This window comes from Penicillium roqueforti (genome assembly GCF_015533775.1).
Source record: "Penicillium roqueforti strain LCP96 04111 chromosome Unknown scaffold_02, whole genome shotgun sequence".
Lineage (NCBI taxonomy): Eukaryota > Fungi > Ascomycota > Eurotiomycetes > Eurotiales > Aspergillaceae > Penicillium > Penicillium roqueforti.
The window spans coordinates 2,017,666-2,034,239 of NW_024067566.1; the positions used below are offsets into that span (position 1 = coordinate 2,017,666).

At 48.4% G+C, this 16,574-nt stretch overlaps 5 protein-coding genes across 5 annotated transcripts; 2 read left to right on the plus strand and 3 right to left on the minus strand.

Annotated features, from left to right (window-relative positions):
- Positions 1-64: 64 nt before the first annotated feature.
- LCP9604111_2238 (uncharacterized protein) lies at positions 65-1,063 on the plus strand (the record flags this gene model as incomplete). The annotated part of the gene is made up of 3 exons (XM_039069693.1): positions 65-238; positions 315-831; positions 885-1,063. 3 exons carry the CDS (start codon positions 65-67, stop codon positions 1,061-1,063), a joined length of 870 nt encoding a protein of 289 aa, XP_038932365.1.
- Positions 1,064-1,301: 238 nt separating this feature from the next.
- LCP9604111_2239 (uncharacterized protein) lies at positions 1,302-5,166 on the minus strand (the record flags this gene model as incomplete). Its single annotated transcript, XM_039069694.1, has 2 exons — positions 1,302-5,080; positions 5,133-5,166. 2 exons carry the CDS (start codon positions 5,164-5,166, stop codon positions 1,302-1,304), a joined length of 3,813 nt encoding a protein of 1,270 aa, XP_038932366.1.
- A 527-nt stretch (positions 5,167-5,693) lies between these two features.
- Positions 5,694-6,711, minus strand: LCP9604111_2240 (alpha/beta fold hydrolase; the record flags this gene model as incomplete). Its single annotated transcript, XM_039069696.1, has 4 exons — positions 5,694-5,932; positions 5,980-6,195; positions 6,263-6,547; positions 6,609-6,711. The coding sequence occupies 4 exons, from the start codon at positions 6,709-6,711 to the stop codon at positions 5,694-5,696; spliced, it is 843 nt and encodes a 280-aa protein (XP_038932367.1).
- A 426-nt stretch (positions 6,712-7,137) lies between these two features.
- On the plus strand, positions 7,138-8,655 carry LCP9604111_2241 (uncharacterized protein; the record flags this gene model as incomplete). The annotated part of the gene is made up of 1 exon (XM_039069697.1): positions 7,138-8,655. One exon carries the CDS (start codon positions 7,138-7,140, stop codon positions 8,653-8,655), a length of 1,518 nt encoding a protein of 505 aa, XP_038932368.1.
- Positions 8,656-10,637: 1,982 nt separating this feature from the next.
- Positions 10,638-16,237, minus strand: pkhB (putative sensor histidine kinase/response regulator; the record flags this gene model as incomplete). The annotated part of the gene is made up of 3 exons (XM_039069698.1): positions 10,638-10,931; positions 10,988-11,101; positions 11,153-16,237. 3 exons carry the CDS (start codon positions 16,235-16,237, stop codon positions 10,638-10,640), a joined length of 5,493 nt encoding a protein of 1,830 aa, XP_038932369.1.
- Between the last annotated feature and the right edge of the window lie 337 nt (positions 16,238-16,574).

The following is a 16,574-nucleotide window of genomic DNA, read 5'->3' on the forward strand; positions in this document are numbered from 1 at the left end:
TGATTTCTCGCAATGTATTCATATTTTCTTTCATTTTATTCTTCTCCAATAATTTACTCCCATCATGGTATCTGAAACCGAGGCGGTGGAAATCTACCGCGACGCCATCGTCTTTGACGGGTTGAACATCGCCAACTGGTCGCGCGAGATTTTTGAAGCATGGCAACAGGGCGGCATCACCGGAGTTTCATGCACATGCGGTACCTTGGAAGGGTTCCGCGGCGCCATTGCCAACGTGGTATAATGGAAGAAATGGTTCGAGGAACATTCCGACCTCATCGTACAGGCGCACTCGGTCAGTGACATCCGCGAAGCAAAGCGCAACGGCAAAAACCGCCGTTCTATTGTCCTGGCAAAACACAGCCGGCATCGAAGATCAACTAGATTACCTACGTGTCTTCCGCGACTTGGGTGTGCGCAAGATGCAACTCACCTACAACACACAGAATTACTCTGGAGCAGGATATACCGAGATTCGAGACTCGGGTTTGACTAGATTTGGTCGACAAGTTGTTGATGAAATGGGTCGGTTGGGCATCGTGGTTGATTTATCCCATGTTGGTCCGGTGACTAGCGAAGATGTTATCGAGTATGCGTCTAAGCCCCCTTGCTTCGGCCATGTGTTGCCAGGTGGACTTCACGAGCATCCGCGTAACAAGTCAAATTATCTTTTGCGGCTTATTGGGAAGAAGGGTGGATTTGTTGGAATCAGTCAATTTGGACCGCATATGGCCAGGGGCAATGAATCGACTATCGACGATTATGTTACTGCTGTGGACTTTGTTATCGATTTGATTGGCGAGGATCTGGTCGGCGTTGGTTCAGATGCTAGTGAGGGACATGCCCGACAAGTGATTTTGTGGCCTGGTGTAATCTAGATAAAGGTTATGCGCGTCGCCTCACTCCCTGGGGAAGCCAGACGGCTGTGAAGCCTCTGGGCCCGTTGAAGGAACGCCCAGAACTGGCCAAGGCTATGGCTCGGGCAGGCTGGTCGAAATCAAAGATGCAGAAGGTGTTAGGGGAGAACTGGCTGGATTATTTGGAACGCATCATTGGAGAGTGATGCTACATATATTTAGTTTAGGTAAAGGCACCGGTTTCAGTCTTCGATACTCATTTATCCCGCTACATCGATCCTCAATGATGTATATTCCCAATGGAAAAGAGTTTGAATGCTTTAAAGTATTCCTAAGGTGTGATAATGGGCACGATAGATTGGCCAAAAGATATGTAGAACACACAAAGGAATAGAATAACAAAGATCTAAAAGTGTCACTGTTTTATAAACGCATTGAAACACATCAAGTATGAACACCCCAACCTCCTCCACCAGGGCTATTGATTTGCATAATCTCCCCGGCCTGCAGCGCGAGTGCGGCTTTCCCAGTAAGAGAAAGTCTCTCCAAAGCCGTCTTTTCTTCGTTCCACTTGAATGCATAGTTCTTTCCCACAGAACCAGGTTGACCACCGTTCATACCATACGGAGAAAACACTCGCCGATCACTGAGAATGCTGAATTTGAGCGGAATTCTAGCCTCGATTTCACGGACCGCACCATTCCCTCCTCGATACTCGCCATCTCCGCCAGTATTGGGGTTGATCGCATGTTTGCGAATAATGACAGGGGTTCGCTTCTCAACAACCTCTGCATCTGTAATCTTCGTATTTGTCGAGTGCGCTTGGATGGCATGTTCTCCGTGCCAGCCAGGTCCAGCACCACAACCGCCTCCTACGGTTTCGCCATAATTCCACCCTGGTTCAATAATCCCAGTGGCAGGATTCCTCCCTCCCATGCCCCAGCCGAAGCTGTTCGCACAGCCGGAAAACGCCGCACAGCTCTCGAATGCTCGCAAGATTGTGTCAATTACACGCTGGCTTGCTAGCGTACTGCCGCATATGGCCACGGAGGCGCTGGGTCTCAGAACTGATCCTTTGGGGATGCGAATATCTATAGGTGATAGACAGCCATCATTGAGAGGGATATCTGCATCAAGCAGGCACCGGACGCTGTAGATCACGGCTGAATGGGTGATGGATATAGGGCAGTTATAGTTTCCCCACATCTGAGGACCAGTCCCCGTGAAATCAAACACTGCCCCGCCAGCTTCATCGATCGAGATAGACACTTTTATAACGGTGCCATCATCAAAGTGATCACTGGCGGTCAGGGGCATGGTCCTAGTCTGGGAAACACTCTTAAGGTATTCTCTGACTGCTGTTTCGGAATTCCTTTGAATAGCATTCATATAACGATCCACAAAAGGGAAAGTGAATTCGGCACACATCTTCTGCAAAAGAAGAATACCACGCTGGTTTGCCGAAATCTGCGCCTTGATGTCGGAGATATTATCGTCCAATCGACGACTTGGGCTGCACCCAGGGAGATCACCCGCAGCCAAGAAGGCATTGCGCACATCCGTTTCAAGGAAAACACCATTATCCACTATTTTCATCGAGCGAACATTGAACCCTTCTTGCCACAGTTCCTTGGAGTCTGGCATCATAGATGTGATTCCTTGTCCACCTATGTCCGTATGGTGACCACGAGCCGCAACATAGAAAGCAACGGTGGTCTCGCCGTCCACAAAGACGGGAGTGATGATAGTCAGATCTGGAAGATGGGTTCCACCGCATTCAGGGTGATTGCTGAGAAGAACATCGCCGGCCTTCAACTTTCCTTCCCATAGACGGTGCTGGTATTGGATTGCATATTGCATGCTTCCGAGGTGAATGGGGATATGCGGGGCGTTAGCTACTAATTTTCCCTCCCGTGAAAAGATGGCACACGAGAAATCCAGGCGCTCTTTTATGCTGGTTGAAATAGAGGTGCGCTGCAGTGTGTAGCCCATTTGCTCGGCGATTGCCATGAACCGATGAGAAAGAATGGAAAGCTGGATTGGGTCGATAGTCTCGGACTGAGCTACTTCGGTATTGGAGGGGGTTTTAGTCTCCGATTTCTCGAGGACCAGGTGATTTGGGAGGAGGAAGGCATCAAAATTAGACTCCACGAATATCGTTTGAGTCGCATCAATCAACAAGGCAGGACCTCGGACCTGAGAGGGTCGCCGGATTGAGGCAAGTTCAAATATCGGAACGTTTTGCCACTCTGAATCGAAATATACAGACTGAGTTCGATCAGCCTGCAGATAGTCATTTAGAGACTTGACTTGTTCTAACTGCGAATATGGTGATAATTCCTCGATAGCAACACCACTTCGGCCAACACCACGGACCTTGATCGAATCGATCTGTATTTTTCTGTCGAGAACGAATGCAAACTCTCGCAGATGTGTGGCTATAAATGAGGCTCCATAATCTTCATCCTTAGGTTTGGGCACGACAATGTTGGTGTCTGTACCGGTATATCTCAAACTCAGGGATTCTTCAAAGACAACAGTGGATGGATCTGCGCCCTGTGAGAGAAGGGCAGATTCAGCTTGGGATTTCAGGTTGCTGATATGAGCTCGAATGTCGTCCAGCACTTTGAAATCGAAGGAACCAACAAAAGGGACTGTTTTTTCGACCTGCAGATCGGCTTGAGAAATTCCGACTGCTGATAGCAGTGAAGAGTGTTTGTGGATGAGGATCCGCGTGATACCGAGTTTGCTAGCAATTGAGCAAGCATGCTGACCTCCAGCCCCTCCAAAACTGACCAACGTGTGACTGCTTGGCGCGAATCCTCGCACTTCTGTTGCGTTACGCATTGGTCGGGTCATGGTTTCGTTTGCGACATCGAGAAATCCGAATGCCACCTCCTCGGGTGTGAGCTTTTGCCCAGTTTGCTCGTTGATCTCGCGAGTGAGTTCATCAAACTTTTGTTTGGTAACATCCAGATCGAGATGTTGGTTCGCATTCGGGCCAAAGATACCCGGAAATGAAGACAGGACCAGTCTTCCCAAAAACAAATTGGCGTCTGTCACAGTAAGAGGACCTCCTTTTCGGTAACACGCAGGACCAGGGTGTGCCCCTGCGCTCTCAGGTCCAACGACAAAGAGTCCATGGCGGGCGAACAGCATCGAACCTCCGCCGGCCGCGACCGTCGCGATGTTCAGCATCGGCGTTGTGATCTTTCGACCCCCCACCGTCGTCTCCGTCAGATAATCGTATTTTCCATCATACCGACAAACATCTGTGCTGGTTCCTCCCATGTCAAACCCAAGAACAGGAGTCCCTTCGGCAGCATCAAAGCAAGTTCGAGCAATGCCCACAACGCCCCCAGCTGGTCCGCTGAGAAGAGCTTCATTTCCGCGGAACTTGTCCGCTTGTCTCAAGCCTCCGTCAGATCCCATAAACTCCACTCGCTGAGGAAGTACACTAAAGCCGGTCTGGAACGCCTTAATATAATCCCGCACGATTGGGTACAAGTATGCCTCTGATGAAGCCGAACTGCTGCGTTGCAAGAATTTGATGACAGGGCTGACTTCGGAAGCTTTGATCACAGTTTCAAAGCCCATATCTTGCGCGATGTCGGCTACCTGGTCCTCATGGCCAGAATACAGATAGGAATGCATAAAAGAGATGACCAAAGATGTATAGCCTGCAGACTGCAGCCCGCTCAGCACTTCTCGAACCTCAACGGGATCAAGTGCTTTCAACACCCTTATCACCTCCCCACTGGGTGTTCGGACCAGTGCAGGATCTGTGAGTTTGGCCGCTTTATCTGAAGGAAATGGATTAAGATCATAGTCCTCGATAGTGATGCGTTCGTCAATTTCGACCGAAGTTGAATGCAGCGCAGGAGGCTTTCTGACGTTCAAGGCAAATAGCTTCGGTCGAGTTTGATCATCGATGACACAGACATCTTTGAAGCCTTTGGTGGTGACAAATGCGAAATCTCGGCCTTTGCCTTCAAGCAACGCATTGGTCGCTATGGTTGTCCCAATACGGCAGGAGGCTATTCGGGACCCGTCTAGCTTTTCACCCACTGGTATTTGGCGGTTTTCGATAATCTCTAGTGCCCTTCGAATCGCCTCTGTTGGGGCGTCACGGTAGTTCTGCGGATCTTCCGACAGCAATTTGAACACAAGGTCATCACGACCGGGGATTTGAACCAGGACATCGCAGAACGTGCCGCCGCGATCTTGGCCGTTTAGTATGGTTTCTTTAATCGGGAGCGGTATAGAGTCACGTACCGATGGAGATGTTTATGCCTGGGGCAGTCGTCATGGTGGCTGACTATGTGCGATTTGACAAAGAGCTCTGTCGCAAACGTCGCCAAAATCAATTGGTCTTTAACATTCCGATTGAATATTGATATCGCTGGTGGTCGGCACTAAAATCACGCGTTATCTCGTGGTTTTGAGGTGATTTCCCCACTCAAGTCTAGGAGTGGATATTATTTTCGGAAGTTGGCCGACGTCTAAGAGCAAATCTGGTTCACTATGCCGCAGTGTCTAACAGTAACGCCATCTCCAATTTGCCACTGTCCACTATTTACATGTCCACGGTTGAAAAATCAGCTATGCGAATTCATCGGAGTCTCTACTAGGTAGTGACAAAATATCTTCACAGAGGTTAGGTATGCACGAGACTTTCAACCCTCTAGAAAGACTGTTATCAGGCGCCAATGAAAGGAATGTCGGGAGAGCTTCAGATACGATACAATATATCATAGAACATAGATATCTTCATTCAGTGGTCCTATCTCTTTAAAGCATCAACCTTGCTAAAACATACCGGCTCCAAAAGAAGGCTTACGAAAGATGTTTCTCAATGAGTCCGATCACCTCCGCATTCTTCTCTAGATGCACGCTGTGATTGGCATTTTCAATAACCTTCAGCTGCGCTCCTGGAATCCTCGAAGCGATATCCTTGGACTGTTCCGGTGGGCAAATCCAATCGCGCTCACCCACAATAACCAAAGCTTTCGCCGTGATCAATGGAAGTTGGTCCCTATAATCGAAGAATTTCTCCTGCTTGGAATAGAGGTCATCTTTGCGCGGTCAGCTTTATTCTGTTTGGAGGTTGAGAAAAACTCACTGTGGGACTTTGCATAAAAGACGGTCTCGATGTTGTGCTTCAACGCGAGATCCGGGTCAAAGTTCTCGCTATATAGCGGTGCAGCCGCGTACATGACAAGTCGAAATTCCAGATCGCTCTCAAATTGACCGAATATCTTATCTTTCAGGAAATTGATGGAAAGATTTGGGGCTCTAGATGCCCTTTGTTCCAGAGTACGGATAGCCGTTTCTTCATCTTGTAAAAGTTAGAAAAGACGTCGGATGTTGCACGAAACTTATAGTAACACTTTAGTAGCACTTACGGTGATGTGAAGGAGCAGTTCCTCGAAGAATCAAATGGGAAACCTGAGACGGATATGTGATTGCATACTGCTGGGCTAGAAATCCCCCAAAACTACCACCACATATGATACAGGGTTGATTAGGTCCAAGAAAATGGCGCCTTAAACCTTCAATATCTTCAACGACTTGATGAAATGTGAAAGGCTCTGTTCGTGAACTTTGACCATGTCCTCGGAAGTCGAAAGAAAGTACTCGATACGAGGACGAAAGGGATGAGTATGCTTTGTAATCTGACTTATGGTCGCCTGTTACATTTTATCAGTGATCTTAGAACGTTTGATTCATAGGAGTAGACTAGAGGCTAACCAAAACCTCGCCCACCGTGTAGAGTGATTATCAACGGTGCATCTGCAGGTCCGATTAATCGGTATGCTAACTGGGCGCCATTGATAGAGACGTATTCAACCATTGTGTGTTATAGCAAATGTAAAAATGGAGGTAGTGGAATGAGATAGGAATGATTAAACTGAAAATCAATCATAGATAATAGATAATAGTCGAAATAGGAAATTGAGCCGAAGCCGGGGAGAAGTCCAACGCCAAGATTGCCAAGCTTATCTCGTGGTGTCGGCCCCGCTCCGAGAAATATTTCTGTAAGAGGAAGATTTGAGCGGATCGGCCATTCTATCTCATCTTTGGCACGGAGTCCACGCAACAATTAGTTTAAATGTCGTGATAAGGTTGTATATGCTTTTTTTGTTGCAGTTGTTCTAGAATATACAAAGTACTAGTACATTAAAACTCCTCTCTCCCTTATTATAAATGATCTTCTCGTCACAAAAGGAGGATCTGAAATCCTTTTTGACTCGTCGGACGTTTGTCTCACAAATCCACAATGACTAAACCAGTCGAAGAGATCGGGGTTCAAAAGCCAATTTCAACTCCTAAAGAATTGGACAGCGACCACTCAGAATTACAACAAGACCGCCATAGCCAAACGGATTCATGTCAGAATCAGTCTGAACCCCCCAAAGGTTGGTTCCACTGGCATGAGCCCGGCACTTCAAAGGCCGACAAAAAACTCATTTTCAAACTCGACTGGTTCCTTCTGAGCTACAGCTGTCTGTGCTTTTTCATCAAGCAGTTAGATGGAAACAATATATCCAATGCCTATGTCTCCGGCATGCAAGAGGAGCTTGGGTTTGGACCAGGAAACGAACTCAGCTGGATGAACACCTATTTTAACATTGGCGCGATTGTCGGAGGGCCAATCTCAAACATGGCCTTGACCATGATCCGACCGCGATACTGGCTGCCTGGCTGTCTGCTTACCTGGTCGCTCTTCGTACTGTTCTTGTACAAATGCAACAATGCATCCGCGTTCTACGGTCTTCGGTTCTGTATTGGGTTCTTCGAGTCCGCCGCCTGGCCTGGAATCCAGTACGTCCTTGGATGTTGGTATCGCCGATCTGAACTCGCGCGCCGAAGTGGTCTCTTCGTCGTGTCCGGTGTCCTGGGACAGATGTTCTCGGGCTACCTGCAAGCAGCACTGTTCAAAGACATGGATGGGAAAGCTGGATTGTCGGCGTGGAGATGGCTTTTCATCTTCGATTTCATCCTCGCCATCCCGGTGGTTATCTACGGCTTTATATTCTACCCCGATACGCCTCACAACACGACGGCCTTCTATCTCTCGGAATGGGAGAGGAATCGCGCTCGCCAGAGAATCGACGAAGAAGGCCGAACTCCCGTTGGCAAATTGGACCGCTCTGTCTTCAAGCGCATCTTCTTGTCATGGCAATTATATGCTTTTTCCGTCGGATACGCATTGTGGTCTCTCACATGTGGTTCATACGTGATGCAGTTCTTTGGCCTTTGGCTTAAATCGCTAAAGACATACACCGTCCCTGAGATTAACAGCATCCCTACTTCCATGGGAGCCATCAACTTTTTCTTCATGATTGGTACGGGATATGTCGCCGATAAAATTGGCCGGCGAGGACCCGTCTGTTTCGCAGTCGGGTGTCTTCTGACATTCTGTTTTGCTGTTTTCACGGCTTGGCCTTCATCAAATGGGTTGAAAATGGCCGCTTTCATTCTTTCCGGCTGCTACGGATGTTATACGCCTCTACTTGCTGGTTGGGTCAATGCGTCATGCGGTGGAGATCAACAACTGCGAGCATTTGTCTTGGCGTTTATGGTCAGTCTTGGATCGGCTGTTGTTATTCCATTCCAGCAGTTGCAGTTCCCTAGTGGACAGGCGCCAAAATTCACCAAGACACACGGCTGGGTTAGTGGGCTGTGTTTTGTTGTGGCATTGAGTCTATGGACTGGATTTGGAATCGAGATTGTCGAACGGATTATGACACGTGGGAAGCGCAAGGAGAGCCTACCTAAGGAGGAAGATGTATGATGCTGTTGAGCATATGGAATGTTCATATTGTGATTCGTGAGAGATATTTTGTTGGTTCAGTAATATATATACATCCTGGACTATTTCAAAATCTTTATGACTGACCCGCCCCATTGTTGACTTATAAGTCCTTTTCTTTCACCTTGCCAAGTTTAGAATCATCAAAAACCCAGCATTAAGTAATCCTCTATACAAAACTATGTTTTATATAGAGTGGTTTGTTACTCTTGCGGTAGAACTATCTGCCCTATTACAGCCATCTTATTTAGACCTAACAAGACTACTTCCCATGATGGGATGCAGCGTTTAAGGCGATCCCAATCGTACGTTATGCCATTTTCGTAGCTATTGTCTGCCCACTGGTCGTATGGACCCGCCGTTATTATGCCACGTTTCTCGTCTCAAGGGTGGGGCTAGAACCGAACTAGTGTTGTCAGAGCCTATATAATGTCTCAGATGAGAGACCCTTCTTTCATAAAACAGCTTTTTGATATATGACATCTATGTGAGTAGAAGTGGCTCATTACGTTATAATAAGTCGTAAATAGCCAATTTTTGCTGGCAATGAAAGTCTATGGACTGCGATATTCAGATGAATCCGAGCACATATCTATCTGCCGCTCGAGTTCATAATTCAACCCGTTTCTCTAGTGCCTGACTGCCTTCGATGAACTAAGTATAGTGCCGTTCTCTTTAGGCTCGAGACGTCAGTGGAAGTAGGAGAACTCAGGAAGTACCCGGGATCGGCATGGTCGGAGAAGGGGCCACATTTCTCACCACACATAATGGAAGTAGCGGAGGGGCTGGATTGCTTGTTCACCATAAGGCGATCGGAAGTGGGTTAAAATAGCTATAAATAGCCAGCGAAGGAAGAGAAAAAGCTCCGCAAAGCTTCTATGCCAGTCGATGTACTTCTTAAGAACGTACGACACGGCATTCACGAGTGGATCCAAGGAACCCAAGGGACAAGGCCAAAACTAACCAAACGGACGTCCGGACACCAACCACTGGGATTAACCTCGGCCCAAAGGGCCTTAAATCGCTGCTATGGCTGGCGTTATCGGGCGGGCTTGATAGTAGTGGCGATAGCGGAGGTAGAATTATATTTCTTACACGACACATCTTGAGATGTCGTTGTGGAATATAATCTTTTCATCTGCTCGTGCAAAATTGAAGTATAGAAACCACTTCGGGGGAGACACAAACGCAATAGGACCGAAATCCCTAGTAGTCGCTATAAAATGCGATGCTGAGCCCTGGGCATCATCATGCGCGTCAGGTAAATAATAGAAGCAAGTGGCAATTACGATTTCAACTTCAGAAACGACCTATAGATATAAATAACCCCGAGTAGCCCAATTACCGGGCAGTTTGCTCCATCCACCAACCAAACGCCAAAGCAGAAAGGATAGTAAAACGCAGGCGAAAAGACAGAGAAAACAGAGACAGAAGTAAAGTGAACAGAGTTGGATTATTAACAAATACAGATCCAGAAAATAGATAGGTGCCATACGCTCATAATCTGGTATCACAAGAACGTAAAGAAAAGGCAAAAAGGAAATCATAAAACAGAAGGGATTTTACTTGCTTGGTAAACCAAAAGCCAAGCAAGAGTTAGAGTACTGACGCCATGATGCACAGGAGGCAATCTGTACCTGTGCAAATGCAAATGTCATAATGGGACTTCCAAAATTGAGGAGAATCAGCCCCAAAATGTAAAAGAGCACGCTCCACACGTGTCTAGCGGACTTCCAATGGCTCCCATGTACAATGGACCAAATCCGAAAACACATTTCCGTCCAAAATGAATCACCAAAAAGTCACTCCGTGGTCCATCGCAAGGACGTCAAATGCTAGAACCGGAAAGGGAACTGGATGGCTAGATGGGCATATATATAAAAAAAAAGAATAATAAAACAAAGCAGGCTTTTAAAAAGAAAGAAGGGGGGTGAAGAGGGCAGGTAAAGACCCGGGGAAAGTCCCTAGCGGCGAGTGGCGATGGCTTGTTGTTGTTCTGGGCTAAGACGGTCTCGCAGAAGCATCAGTGGGCGACCGGGCTCGAGAAGACCCATCATCATCTTGCCTAATTCGTTGTGTTTGATGGGCTTGGTCACGTAGTCATTGAAACCTGCGCGGGCAGCGTTTTCAATTTGATCTGTCATTGCGTTTGCCGAGAGAGCCATGATTGGAATCTGTGGATAATGGTTCTTTTGCTCCCATTCACGGATCTCTCTACAGGTATCGTAGCCATTCTTGATAGGCATCTGAATATCGCACTACCATTCGATGCGGTTAGTTTTGCCGGAGGGAAAGGGTATAAAGTCAGGCTCACGATGATAAGAGAATAGTATCCCGGCTCTTTAGAAAGCACCATGTTAGTGCACTCCAGTCCATTGGATGCAGTCTCCGACATCAGCTTGATCTTGTCCAAATACTTCAGCATAACCTATATATGAGTTAGCAACCAATTCAACGAGGTTCTCATGAATCAACTTACGTCGCGATTGGTTTCGTCGTCTTCGACCAGCAGGATTCGATAACCCTTGTTGCCTAAAACTTCTTTGACCATCTTAGAAACGGTCTTGAAGTTGTTATTGATCTCGCGCGCCATGTCTTGGTTGCGATCCTTGCTCAGCTCACGCTTGCTCTTGGGATCAAAGATCGTTGAGAAAGCAGAAGGTTTGATAGGCTTCGGCACAATGAAAACCTGCTTTCCTGAAGCTGCTAGCTCCTTGACCTGTGAACTAATTTGACGCTTTTGGTAAAGGTCTGAAATGATGACGATGACGGGCGCGGGATTTAAGCCCGGGTCTGACATGTTTTGAATAACCTCCAAGATATCATCAGTTGACAGATTCAAGACAAGATGTGTACAAGGATGGGCATCGGAAGTGGACTGCATCACATCTTTCCATTCGTCAACATCATGTAATGCCGTGACCTCGAACGGAATCTCATGAGGGACAATCTGCTCGATGTGCTGCTTTATGGCATGCCGGGAGTTTTTGAGCGGACACAGAATTACGATCGAGAAAGGTCCGTGGACAGGCGCAGATACCGGGCCTACTGGTGTATCTGGAGAGGCAGATTCAGGTGACGCTACGCTGACTGGTTCGTCGGGCTTTGTAACGGCAGGTTGGGTCCTTGAGCTCGAGACTGCGTCTGCCAGATTCGTCAAATCTGTTGTCTGCTCTAATGGAGAAGACAGGGGTGCAGGGCCAATATCTGGAGTCGGGAGGGCAGAGGATGTAACTGATAACGAGGCAGAAAGTGTAGTATCAGAGCTTTTGCTGGATGAGTCGGAGTTTCGGGCGGCTAGAGGAGGTGCTTGTGGATAAGAGGTCGTTCTAGACTTTGCCGGTCTTCTTGAAGCGCCTGAACCCTGGCGCATCAATTTGGGCTGCTCAGAGGGGGAAGGTGGCGGAGGCGCATCGACCTTGACGTTAAAAGAGAACTTTGCTCCCTGGCCCTCTTTGCTGCTGGGAGTGAGCTTTCCGCCATGCATTTCGACGAGTTGCTTCGACAGGAAAAGCCCGAGGCCGCTACCAGCATGTTGCTGTGTCCCATTTTCTCCAAGCTGACTGAATCGTTGCATAAGTCGTTCCGCATCTTGAGAGCTGAACCCCTTTCCGGTGTCCACGACCTCAAAGTTCATGTATGCCTGGGTGTCATTGGGATTCGCAGCTGGATCCCGATACATGTCACAGCAGATGTGAATTTCACCATGCGCAGTGAATTTGACTGCATTTCCGAGAAGATTGATCAGGACTTGACGAATTCGGAACCGATCTCCAATCACCATTGATGGCAAGTCTTTGCCTATGAGATAGTTGATCTCGAGACCCTTATCGACCGCTCGGGAGGCGATAGTGTCGATTACATCCTCGATCATTGATCGGATATGGAACCAAGATTTGACCATTGTCATCTTGCCAGCTTCGACACGGGAAACATCAAGGATGTTGTCAACTAACTCACGAAGGTTAGTGGAGCTGTTTTGAATGGTATCAAGCATTCGCCTCTGGTCACTGTCAAGCTGCGTATCGAGTATGAACGGAATTGTACCAAGAATGCCATTCAGCGGGGTTCGGATTTCGTGGGACATGTTGCTGAAAAACTTTGTCTTGGACTCCATTTGGTGATTCAACTGTTGCATGGCCTTGTTGAGTTCTCTTTCGAGGTTTTTGCGGTCGTTGATGTCGGTACATGTTCCGTACCAGGAGGCTTCCTCGCTCCCGAAACTGCTAGTCTTCACGCGTACTACGCGAACCAGATGCCACCTAAAATCACCACCTCGAGAACGAAGGCGGATCTCGGTAGAATAGAAGACTCGGCCATTCTCATCTTGCTGCAAAGAAGCAATGCCGCGCCTGACAAGCTCGTCAAGAGCTGTTCCGACCATGAACTCATAAGGCCCGCCATCACTTCGTTCCGCGTTCTGAGATGTTTTGTTGAGCGACAGTTCACCACACTTTTCGAGATCGTCAGGATGAACATGTTTAGCGAAGCCGAGGTCATGCGCTTCCTCGAGCGGTTGGCCGGTGTACAGATTCCACTGCTCGTTGACAAATATCAATCCGCGGTTCTCCGTTGCCTCAAACACAATCTGTGGGATCGAATTGGAAAATGCACGATACTTTGCATCAATCGCAAACTTTTCCCTCTCTTGAGTTGCCTCAAGCTCAGCAATATGCTGCTCATGAATGTCGAGAAAAGACCCAATCCAGTAAAGTACCTCTCCTGTTGACGATAGCAGCGGATTGGCCCGGAATATGAACCAGCGATATGCTGATTCATCGTTGAACCTTCGGACCCTCACTCTTTCAGTGAACTGTGCCCCCGTGCGCAGAGCATTGGCCCATTTGGTATGAACATGCTCACTCTCGCTACTATGAATATTTTGCCAAGGATCTCTAAATTTTTGCTCCTGGTGCTGACTTCGTCTGTAAGCATCAAACTTGGAATTTGTCCAAATCACTTCGCCACTCTCGGGTTTTGCCAGGAATAAATGCAAAGGGATCGAATTAAGCATCAGCTGTGCTATCGTGTCAGAGAACGGGCGCGGGAGCTCCCGTTGTAGTTGGGCGTACAACGAGTTCGTAGAGGCATGACGTGATGATTGCTGAGTAGGTGAAAGAACATTGGGCGGTCTGATCTCTTGCAGTGGTGATGCGACGTAGAACGATTGGTCTTGTAGGTTGGTCTCATCGCTGGGGATTGATTTCCAGGCCACTTTTTCGGGAGAAATTGTTGTCCTTGAGTCGATATTGGTGGTCTTAGATCTGAAAAGCCGTGGTCTACTCTGCAATGCACTGTCACGGACACTTTTGTTTTGCGGGACATTGAAGTAGCTGTCAGCACCTTCTCCGCCCTGTCGTGAAGCCACTCCTGGGGACGGATTTGCGGACCCGAATCCAATATTGCCAAGATCAAATCCCGGTGTCCCAATGGCAGAAATAGTAGGACTGAACTTAACAGACGAACGATCACTAGGGCTATTGGTACTTGCGGACGCGGACATTGGGTTGTTGTTGTCGCCAACGGAGTAGCTGACGTGACCGCTTAGTCCCGCAACAAGCTCAAGCTCACTGCTTGCATCGGAGAAAGTGCCGCCGAGGCCTAAAAGTTGACCATAGCGAGGTGTTTCCATCTTGGATGAGAGTTGTTTTTCAAGCTGGCTATATCGCTGAGCCAAGCAGAAAGAATTTGTCAAATGCGGCATCAGAAGCGAGAGTGATTGTCTGAGGTTAGGAGGATATGGAACGATTGTGCACAACATTGACACAATGGCAACGGGAAATCTCACCGTCGATGAGGACTCCCGGTGAGAGTGACCACCATGTAATAGAGGAATATGGATAACGGTCTTCGACTGATCGATGCCAATAGCCTCAAGTGGAAGATTATTAGAGTAGTCGTGCGAAGGCGGATGCTTGGAGAAAGCTCCTTCATCGACGGCATGGCTTGTGAAGAACGGATTCTGCTCTGCGTGCGTGCGGGGAGCAGGCGATGGAGCAGGGGACTGAGACCACGGAGACTGCGGAACCTGCTCATATTCATCATATTGCTTCAAGCCATGGGCACCGAAGCCTTGCTGCATCGGTACATTCCCCATTCCACAGCCAACCGGACCATCAACGTCAGGAGTAACTTGGACCATCTCATTTGGACTGTTGGCGGACTCAGTCCAACGCTGCGGATATTGCGCGCTCTCTGCATACTCACGTGTTAAGATAGTGGGACGGGTACGCCCAAATAACTTGACCACGCCTGTACGCTTGATGAGAGGATCTAGTTCTACCTCCAATGGTCTAGGAATGGGGAACACAGCCTGCCGCATATTGCCGAGGAGACTATTGAGTGATTCGTCTTTGGCTTCGGAGTTCTCCGTCCAATCATCCGTGGATGGCGAGTCTTGAGAAGCGATATGTACGTGCCTTTTCTCGGGCTTGACATTTATCTTCGAAAGTTGTGGTCGGCTGGTAGCGTGAGGGGTGTGGCCTTGGCCTTTATCAAACCCAGCGAATGAGTGGCGGGATAATAAAGATGGTCGAGAAGGTCCAGGCATTCTAGCCTGGTGGACGGTCTCGGGTTTCTGTTGCGAGACGCTTTTGCGCGAGTGGGGTGCCTCAGTTGATGGTCTCTTCTCTATATGACGTGCTTGAAGTTCATGCAACGAGGTATCCACGTTCTGGTTAAATATCGCCTTTTGGCCCCAAGGTACGTTCTCCAAATCGGTCACATCTCCAGGGACAGCCAGCGACACACGCTCAGCCCCGTAATGTGTTTGCAATATATTAATGAGGTTGGTCCACCACAATTCGAGTCCCGAATCCGCATTCAACTGAAGTGTCAGGTCATAAAGATCGGGACTGGCAAAATTCGGATCTTCCTGCGTCTGGCTATGATGAGCGGGCAGAAAGGTCGGATGCGGTTCCGACGCTTTTGGTTCTGAAGGTAGAGTTTGGTACCCTGGTGTCGAAGAATGGAGTTTCTCCGATGGAAGCTTCAGTCTGAATGGTCCACGTCCTATCGATTCGATTCCCATTTTGGATGGTTTGGTCTGTATGTGTGGAAAGGGATAGGACGGCGTGTATGCTGGTTTGCGATCGGAGGGTGTCTCTATCTGGACACCTCTGATTGTCCCTGCGGAACTTACCGAGCCTGCGGAGGTATGTGAGCTGGTGAATGGGGCTTCCGTTGAGGTATTAGACAATGCACTTGACAAACGTCTCTTTCTTGGGGTATCATTCGAGGGGGCGGAGGCGGGCTGATTCTGAGATGAGACTGGTTGGGTTTGCTGCATCTGTTGATATACAAGGAGATCTTCCATCTGCTTTCGCAGTTCCTTGAGGGTATGTGAACTGCGTCCTTGATCCTCCTGTCGTTCGACTTCCGATCGTGCGTCCTCGGTGATGGGTGTTAGACCAACAACCTGCTCCGTAGAATCGCCGCGCGACAAACGAGACGGGTTGAGAGACGACTTCTCAAGAGCATCTACCCTATCCGCAAGTTCATCCACCAATTTTTGCGACTGGTGACCATGTGGGGGACGGTGACCAGGCGATCTGAGAGGTTGCATAGACACTGCCGATGGATGTGTCTCTGATGGCGAAGGGAATGGAGAACTCCTCCTACTATACACATCCTCCATTCTCACGCCTCCGCGAGTGGAGGGAAAGGGTATAAGAGGGTATCAATGGTAGTGTGCGAGGTACGGGACCGAACGATGTGAGACGTTTATGGCTTGACCGAAGTCGCAAATGGGAGATCGGGTATTGGTGGGTGGGGTGGTAAGGACGCCAAAGGAAATAAAACAGATTATGCCAAGATTAGAATCTGAAGGTGAGAGTCGGGTCGATTTAGAATAATAGAAGAATGAAGACGACGAAGACGAAGACGAATAAGGTTGAGGCGGT